The 9,655-nt window shown below is 35.5% G+C and overlaps 1 protein-coding gene across 1 annotated transcript; it reads right to left on the bottom strand.

Annotated features, from left to right (window-relative positions):
• Positions 1-2,319: 2,319 nt before the first annotated feature.
• On the bottom strand, positions 2,320-4,119 carry LOC122175246 (formin-1-like). The gene is made up of 2 exons (XM_042862726.1): positions 2,785-4,119; positions 2,320-2,652 (listed from the first exon to the last, which is right to left on the bottom strand). Exons 1-2 carry the CDS (start codon positions 4,117-4,119, stop codon positions 2,371-2,373), a joined length of 1,617 nt encoding a protein of 538 aa, XP_042718660.1. The 3' UTR covers positions 2,320-2,370.
• Between the last annotated feature and the right edge of the window lie 5,536 nt (positions 4,120-9,655).

Raw genomic sequence — 9,655 nt, 5'->3', positions numbered from 1 at the left:
GCTGACTTGCCTAAATTCATAGACGCTATGGCATACCCAGTAATTTTTAAGTTTCCTTTTCTGAGTCAGGCAACTACTAAAAATACCACTGATCTTCCTTCTCTTTTAGATAATACTCAATAAGACAGCATATTGGTGTCAACCTGCATTAATAAAATGGTTCTGAAAATTTTCTCCCTAGACTTCTCTATCAGCACAATTTGAGAGAAAAGCACAGTTGGGAACAGCAAGGTTTCAAAATATTTTTCACTCAGACATGTATTCAGATGTGTTGAGAATGGTTTCAAAATCTAGCTTGGTTACTTCAGGGCAAAAGAAGAATAATGTATCTCTATGTTAGGACATGAAGAACTTCCTAGCAAAATGCAAATCAGGACTGCAGATTTACAGCTGTACGTCTTGATGTTTAGGCAATAACATGGAGATATTTCATTTGCCTCGCTACACTATGGTCTATTACTTACAGCTATCAGCTTACAGAAGAGTAGTACAACCAATGCTTTGTAAATAAGGACAGTTTAACTTCTATTTCAGAAAATGGGAAAGTCATATAATCCCAGATCCAAAGACATCTACAATTCTATGTATGGTGGTATAGTAGGAATCTTTTCCATCAAGATACAGCTTTCATGACACATGGGTAATAATGCTGGCAAGTTGTAATGCTATTGCTTTGTTTCCTTTTCTTGTATTACATCTTCAAGAAAGTTGCACCGATATTTGATATCTACACTAAGGTTGTAAGGTAACTGTAAACAACTAAAATGTTTTTTTTCTGCACTTTTTTCTCTTTACTAAGATGCTTTTGGTTAACTATGATTTTAAGCCAATAGATGCTATTTGTGTGCATGTGTTCCTATTTGGAATGCAGCAAAAAAAGCACAGTTACCCATCCACAGATTCTAAATGAAAAAGTCATTAAAGGCTAACTCAGCTCACCAAAAGATACGATCAACACCAGAAACAACAAAATGAGTAAAACAAAGAGCAACAGAATCCAATGAAGAAAGGAAACAAGAGCACATCTTTTTTGCTAACAGTGTTTACATCAGCTTTGTCATCTCTTCAAACAACACTTTAACTTAGCCTTGAGTGCAACAAGAATTACAAAGCAACTTCTAGAAGCAGCAGGCATAGGCAGTATTCAACACCCTGTAACTAAGATAATAGTTCCACATTCTTACACGCCTCTTTCTCCTTAAGCCTTGTCTTCCCATCTGTTTTAATCTGCAGCATTCTACAACTCATCTTGCACCAGCAATACTTACTAGGCCTGACTCTGAGGCAGTTTAGGTAATCTCCCAGTTTAATCAAAAAAAAAAAAAAGGAAAGAAGAGAAATTTTTGTGCAATTTTACTGAACTGGATTAGCCAAAGCTGTACTGGATTAGACCCAAATTGTCTATGAAGGGACAAAGCATTGGGAGTGCAAAGATCTTTCACACAAGAAGCTCAAGTCTAAGCAAATACTAAGAAATAAAGATACTAGAGGGTTTTTTTTCCCCATGTTTCTCAGTTTCCCTTTCAATTTGAGAGCAAAGAAAATTATCATAATTGTCCTGAAAACTGTTAAGGTTTCCGATTGGGACCCCTTTCTCATTTATAGAATGTTATCAGTTTGTACTTTCAGCCTTCCCTGTAACGCATGCACACCAGCCTAACTACACCCAGACTACTACAGAGTTAAGTGCTCCAGCTTTCCCATTTTTCAGAGAAGACTGATACAGATGACAAAATTCTAGCTAAAAAAGACAGATACATGGTATACAGCTTTGTATTTTTATATTCACAGTAAATATTTATGCCAACACCCACACACTCAAATGCATTGTAACACGGTTCCTGATGCAGTCCTTTTAAAAGCAAAGCATTCTGTTGTCTCATTAACCTCTTAAAGCAAAATGGTCACACCAGTCCTATACTTAAGGCAATGTAAATTAGCTTGCTTATGCAATATTCTATCAGTTAATCTGAACAAAGTAAAAAGAATGCTTTGGACAATAAAAGCTATGACAACATTTTGACAGACTAGAACACAAGAATAGCAGGAACATTGTATGCAGAAAAATAACTAATTTTAAAGATTATCTTAGCTATTGTGTTCAGGTATATTTCTGAGTAAGTTAAAAGTTCATATATAGTTAATGATAGGAGAAATACTACAGCTCAGCATTTCCTCTCTCTCTGCATACCTGTTTAACTTTGGTTAACAGGGCACATTCACTAACAATAGCATTGAATAAAATAAGATTAAAAAAACATCTGAAAGTAAATCATACATAATTACAACTTTTGTTTTTAAAAGTCAATAGATTTTCTTTCATTTAAAACATTATTAAAGGCTAGTATTAAAAAAATCCCTCTGACACTTTCATGGATTATCAATTCTATCAGTTTTTAAATATATAAAATAGGACTGACCTGCACAGAAATTCTGCTTTGTCTGAGTAGTTAGTCTCTCTTGTAGAGCGCGCTTTTCAAATTGCCCTGCAGTTGCATTCTGATGTAAGCATGGTTGTCTGATGGCAAATCCTAATTCTCCAGGTTCAGAAAACTTCAGATAAAATGGTGGCTCCAAATCATTGAAAGAGAGGTTTATAGCACTTTGTCTCCCACTGCAGTAGTCACCAAACATAGGTTCGTCTTCAGAGTTCTGTGTAGGTAATGGAAGAATCCGATGATGCAGCTGCGGGGTAGGCAGTCTTGAAGATAATGGAGAAGGAATAGGTGACATTTGTTTGTGTGCATTAGATAGTAGATAGGAATTACTAAAAACATTACTCACTGCTAGTAACGAGGGTGAATGTAGCTTTTTCTCTTCCAGCTTATTACTTGTCTGAGAATCATCAGGGTCTTCATTTACAGGCAGGTTCAGAAATAAATGATTGTTTTTTCCCCAGGATACCGTGGTTCTTTTCTCATATATTGAGCCTGGCAGGTTTCTGTCTACTCTTGTAATTTGTTTCAGTCTCTTCCATTCTGCAGCTTCATCTAAACTGTCACTCTGTATAACTTTCAGAAGAGCTTTATTGACTGCTCCCACAAGGTTGCATGACTCATCGGTAATGTGCACTCTCTCTGCTTTGTACTTCAAAACAGAGCCATCTTGCTCCTCTTCCTGTAGCACACTGTTTCTAGAGTATCCAGCAGTTTCATCTGCTGAATATCCATCAGTTCTTGATATAGACACATTATGTACTGTCGTGAAAACAGGAGAAACCATTTTTTTGTGAAAATCAGATAATGACTCTACATGGGTTTTCACAGCTTTTTTGTCACAAGCTTCTGAATCCTGTACTTCAGCAGCAATTCTGAATCCTGGTTTCTTCTTGCATACCTGGTCCGTACACTTGACATTTTTCAAGGTTTTAGGAACTGCAGATTTGCTTAACTTCTCTAGGTTGTTAGATAGATTTTCCTGAGATGATTTTACCAACGTGATACTCTGCTGTACATTTATAACTTCAGGAATGCATTCTGCATTATCCAGTAGTTCAATTGCAACTTTATCACCGTTGTCTTTTGATACAGAACTTGTTAAATCAGCATCCAGTTTCATAGCTTTGTTGCTTTCAAGAAAATACCCTTCTTTTATCCCTCTTGCTGGTTGTATACCAGCATCTGGTAATAAATAGTCTTTACCTTTTGCTGTTACACAACTGGAGGCAGAAAAGGAACTGGGAAAACTCCTGGTAGAAAGTCTCATGGGGAGCATCTTCTCATTACTCATTTGCATGCCTTGCCCCCTCAGTAAAGAATGTTGTTCATACAACTTATTTCTCCCTTTCCAGTGCCCGAATTCATCAAAGCTCTCTTTTCTTCTATATTTCCTCATTTTCTTGCCATTTAATTTGTCTCTCTTTGCAGAATCCAGAAAGAACTCCTGATGATATGCAAAACTGGAACAATCATCACATTTAAGTTTTGTGACTCCAGAAACAGCCTGTTTCTTTTCCTCCTGATGTCCCATGTTAAGGCCCAGAATGTGATGCGATCTCAAAAGACTGGATAACAGTTTTTCCTTTTCAGCAGTTAGTCTGTACAGCTCAGTGAGAATGTCTTTTGTTGTAGTTTGCTTGAAAATAATATCTCTGAAATTTTCATATGGCTGTTCTCTCATCTCCAATCTCTCCTGTACTTTATAGCAATTACAGAAACGTTTACTGGTTCTATCCAGAGTCACACAGCCCCTGTAAGTAAATCCTCTGACTTTTCCCTCTGGAAGATAGAAGCTGATGTAACAAACCTCCATTATGGGTTTGTGCAATTGAAGGACAGTATGCGTGCCTTCCATTATGCTTGCCAAAGTAGTCATTCATTTAAATTATGTACTAAGTGTATCAAAGCTTTCATGACATAGCATGTGAGGCAGAAAATGGACAGAAGGCATCTGAGTAATCTTCAACAATAACATTGTCTGCTGAAAAAAAATAAAAAGCCTGTCAAACTTGGTTATGGCAAATTTAATATGACAAATAACAAACCCACAGTAGCATAGCCTCATTTTTGCTGGTTTTTCTTTTTGTTTTGTTCTCTCTGATACACATTTTACCTTAAAAACCATCACAGAAAGCATATTGCTAAAACTCGTATTTGAGTCAATCTTTCTCCTATACATCACAGCTATCTCTAGTGTTCTCTTCCATAAGGTCACAAGACGTTCAATAAAACACCCAGCTCAAAGAGTATTTACTGTTCAGTGCTGAAACCTACTGCCCTCTCTGTTGAAAGTTAACTTACTCATCAGTGCTGAAACCTACTGCCTTCTCTGTTAAAAGTTAACTTGCTGTTATACACCTGGTTAAAAGAAATCACTCAAGCATGTATGTTGCTTTTCAGCTCAACACAAACAGCATCATAACACCACCGCAGTGTAATCAGATCTTGCTACTTATTGCATAGCAGGAAAAAGAAATAAAAATGAAAAAGATGAAAATTTACTTCTCATGGTCATCAGTCAAGCTGTTCTGACATCATTGAAGTTGCAAGAAAAAAAGCAAGTTTACTTGGTTAGTATACTCAGAATAGACCCATCAAATAAGATATAAATCTATTTTGATTCAAAAAGCAACAGTGTAATCATATTCCTACAAGCAGGTTTGCTGAGCCTTGTTATTTCTTTTTCTACACGTTGCATTGTATTTTCTTACTAAAGATTGAATTTACTTACATTCCTTTGATATATATGTTGTGGTTTGTTTTTTTTTTTTATATAAAAGTTAGTTTACTCTGAGAATGTAATTGGCTTTTTACGAAGGACGAATTCTGCAATCATAACTTAAGTGGGGAATTCTGAAGTCACTGGGAAATGCATAAGCATCAGGAAAAGAACTTAAGCTCAACAGCAAATCCTGCAGCACAAAAAGCTAGGGAGCACCTACTAAGTCTTCCCTTTGTTTAAAGTTTCAATAATCACAGACTCTCTTTAAAAACCAGTACATCAGAAGCTTCCATCATTTTGAAATAATCAGCCTTAACCTCAGGCAACAATAAGTAAAGGAAGCTGCCACATTACCATGTCACACATTTTTGTTTTAGGTATTTTTTCAATACACAAATACTGTATCAGGTTGTAGCATGTATCAAGTCAGATATAAAACAGCACCAATAACTTTATCATGAATCCATATCACCATATCCTAATCTAAGCAGCAAGTGGCATTTACCTAAAACATCATATCCTACCAACAAATAGTAACTTCTGCAGATTTTGAGCTAAATTTTAAAGCACTTCATCTAATTATAGTATTCTTTAAATAGTGTCAACATTTCTATTTCTTCTGAGTAAAAGAGTAAGTTTCCATTTATTTCATGCCAGTAAGTACATGTATGCTCAATCCTTGAAGAGAGAGTCTCACAGTAAGGAAGATCTCCATCAGGTGAGCTTCTTAATTCTGTTTACCAGCACCCAGTAGTTATGTGGCATCCAGCAGCCTGTGCAGATACCAGAAAGGGTAGGACAGGTAGAACACCTTCAGTTATTACTTCTGTTGTATATCTATGAAGCAACAAGACTATTTTCAAGTTTCTTGGAAAACTCTTCGAAAATTCTGCCTTCTTTTTCCTTCCTTAATTTTTGTCTTAACTTACTGCCTGATTTTGACATTCTGAAAAGGTTGGTACTGCTAAAAAGAGTGGCTTCACTTCTTGTTCTCCTTGTCTCCAGCTGCACACAACTGCAGCTTCTCTGGAGTAGAACTGAGCAATCATGCAGTCACAGGGAGCCACACTGGTAGATGCACCCCACTGTGCTTCTGCATATAGAAATAACTAAAGAACAATCTTCCTTCAGAGATATCTCTACCTTATTCTCCACACTAGCAGTAGGGAACAACACTTACGGTAGCATTTTGCAAATGCATCAACTTAGCCAAAGCACTAAATTGCCCCTTGAGTCATCTAGTGAGGTGAGCTACAACAAATATGAACTAGTTAACTTGCGAATATTTTCATAAATAAATACTCAGCCTCAGCTAATGAATGCTGAGTCAGTTCTTACTTCAGGGGAACTTTATGGAAGAGCAGAATTTCATGGGAGTAGCTGGGCAGAGAGATAGATGGCAAAGTCCATATTCTGGTCCACTGGCAACATGCAGTGGTTAAACTAGGAAGTAGAATCATTAACTGGGAAGAAAAGAATGAAGACTAGTAAAAATTAGCATTTCCCAAATAGACCAAAATCTATGCTTAGCACTGACTTGAGGAAGATCATGCATTACAATAAGGTGTTTATCCATGAAAATAATAAAAAAGCAATATAAAGAAAGGACATTGTGTTTAATACAGAGAATAAATCAGCTATTAGACCCAAAATTATAGTTCTACCTAGGAAAAAAACCTCTTAGCATTATTCTGATATATTTTTGTGTTTTGTCCCAAGTGGAATGACATTTTGTTACTAGATGAAACAACTAAAAGGTAATAGCATCATGGAAGCTACAGACAAACTGAACATCCTTGTATTGACATCTACAACACAGAGAGCAATTCAAACTGTTCTGAAGAATACGTTGCTCTTGGTAATGTGAATGAACTTTTTTGGACTAAGGAATATATGTGTAAGGGTGAGAATTTGCCAGTCCTTGAAAAAAAAATACCAATCTTTTGGGCCACAACACCTCCAAAACACAAGTAGTTTCCCTAACTTAATCTGATCTTCGAATCGTTGCGTCATCAGACCTACAACTCCCCCTTAATCATAAAACAAGCAAAAGCTGTTTTTTAAATTAAAAACAGATAAGCCTTATCTAGACTTTAATTATTATTTAAACTATATTTAAGTTATATTACCATCTCTGTCAAAAACCTATTCAGCTGGCTCAGACCTACTTTGAGGATACATCCAATTTTCTAGAAATTAAAACCTTAATCAGATAAAAAAATTACAGTTTAAGTAAAATACCAATTAATCCACAATGACTTCATTTTATCTACAGAAAATATAGCATGGAGTGACGACAAACTCCAGCATCTATGCTCACAGTTATGTATTTTAAAACAATAGTAGAAGAGAAGTGAGATTCACACTGAGAAAAATATCTTAAGAGAAAAACAGCTATTTAGTTGGAGATAGCTATTTCAAAACTAGAAAGAACAACTGAAATAGTGTCCGAGAACCAATTCTGTCACTGCGTTGTTTATTTTTAATTAATAACAGAGGAATAGCAAGACAACTTTGTTTTGCAAACAAAAAAAAGTTGCAGTGTAAGTGCTCCTCAATGTCAAAAGTCACACATTCAATAGTATGAGCAGACACCATTCAAATCTTCCCTGTAATTTAAGATTCAATATATATTGTGAGATCTACTCCTTCCACTCTATCACCACCTGTTCTTCTCTGCCTTTTCCTATCAAAAAACAAAACTGCTGTTCAAATTGTCCCCATAGAAATTCAGGTCTCCATTGCTGCAGTTCCATCCATCCAGTAGGGCACATCACCTCTGCTCAGTACAGCAGGTGCTCCTCCTTGCCCTGACCTTTAACCAAGATCCCTTACTCCTCATTTTCCCAGCTCTCCCAGATCTGTTTGTTATTAGGTAGCAGTGTGTCCCTGTGTTCATCAATGTTTGTTACTGGTACTTTCTGTGCTATATGATACAGCTCAAGAACCACACCAAAACAGAAGAAACTCGGTAAATGAAAGGAAGCAAAAAGGCAAAGAGAAGGGAAATTAATATCATAAAATAGAAGAAGCAAATGAAACAAATGCAATATTTGTTTATGAAGCATGATTTCTCTGATAGAGACAAACTCTAGCATTTACTTCTCTTCCTAAACTCTCATGCTTCTCTGAGGTTCTTTCAGACTATCATTCAAATAAATAACTATTGGTATCACTAGAAAGATAAAAAGTGATCATCAATTTGCAAAGACAATGTTACTTCTCTTTGCAACAGCACAGATATAAACTAACATATCTAACAGTAGGAATTTCCCAAGTACAAGCCCAAAGTGTTTTTAGTGCATTGTGACCACAATTCTAAAGTTACACTATTTAAAAGTTTGTGTGAACTACAGCAGGTACTGTTAGCAAGGGTAGTTAAAAATACCATTCTTTTCAATTACACTTAAATTAGTTCAGTACAAATACTGAACTATGTTAGAGTTGTTAAAGTGAAAGAAAGTCTATGTCAGACAGAACTGGTTTATTAAAGTTCAGACCTCATGCAATGGCACAGGGGAAGTATTAGAGCACATTAGAGCCAATCAACTGAGATGAAACATATAACATAGAACATAAGTCTGAAATTCATTAAATGAATCCACACTGCAGCGCTCTATATAACAAAAAAAGACTTTAAAATATAAATGCAAATAGTAATAGTAACAAATACACAAACAACAAAAATGAATGGAATTCACCAGAAAAGCATGTTAAAATGTCTTGAATCTCTTACGATCTGTGGCTATATCATTCTGTCCAAATTAATTCAGTGTAGGACTGAGTTCATACAACAAAATATTTTGAAATCCAACTCCTGAATACCTTAGCTTGGTGACCAGAAGAGAAAGAAATCTAAATGATTTGAAACAAACTCATCACTTAAGAAGATATACCATACATGGCAAGTAAAGATTATTAAAACTGTTTTTGAAAAATTTCTGGATTGACTGAATAACATGATGATGCCTCACTGAAAACAAACATTCTCACCAGCTTAACTACCTTGCACTTGTTTCTGGTCTTTTATAGGCCAGTCTCACTTTGAAAGATCTGTAAATAACCATATTACTTTTCCAGCTCATAGCAGATGAAAAACTAATAAAAGATGGATTAACATTTATATTTAAAATTTAAATCACATTTGACTAGTCAGGTGGAAAAGCAAATGTAACGGCTATATGGCATTATCCAATCTCAAAAAAAAAAAAAACAAAAAAACTAGAAAACAAAACTAGAATAAGATTGAAATCAATGACTTCACAAACAGATTAGTCTCTGAAGTGATAAAAATATTTGCCATATTCAGTAACAAGTAATTTCAATCTGTTGTTTCAGAGTTATCAAAACATTTGTTTTTAAAATAGAAGTTTTCCCACCATAAACCATCACAAGTCCTGCCAAATATTTTCAGCTGTATTCTTACCAAGAAAGTTCCTTTCTTCAGACTTTTGCTGCCATGACTTGAGCCAAGTGATTCCCAGTACAACTTATC

The sequence above is a fragment of the Lagopus leucura genome, unplaced genomic scaffold (genome assembly GCF_019238085.1).
Source record: "Lagopus leucura isolate 7727_CA_CO unplaced genomic scaffold, USGS_WTPT01 Super-Scaffold_1, whole genome shotgun sequence".
NCBI lineage: Eukaryota > Metazoa > Chordata > Aves > Galliformes > Phasianidae > Lagopus > Lagopus leucura.
The sequence above is the reverse complement of the archived record's forward strand: the minus strand, read 5'-3'. Positions and strand labels throughout refer to the sequence as shown.

Bases quoted from the DNA above. Each gene is read 5' to 3' on its own strand.
- LOC122175246 (XM_042862726.1), bottom strand. From the start codon at position 4,119: ATGAGAGAACAGCCATATGAAAATTTCAGAGATATTATTTTCAAGCAA. The intron at 2,653-2,784 runs GTGAGTAATGTT...TTACCTACACAG, and splicing joins ATTCACCCTCGTTACTAGCA to AACTCTGAAGACGAACCTAT.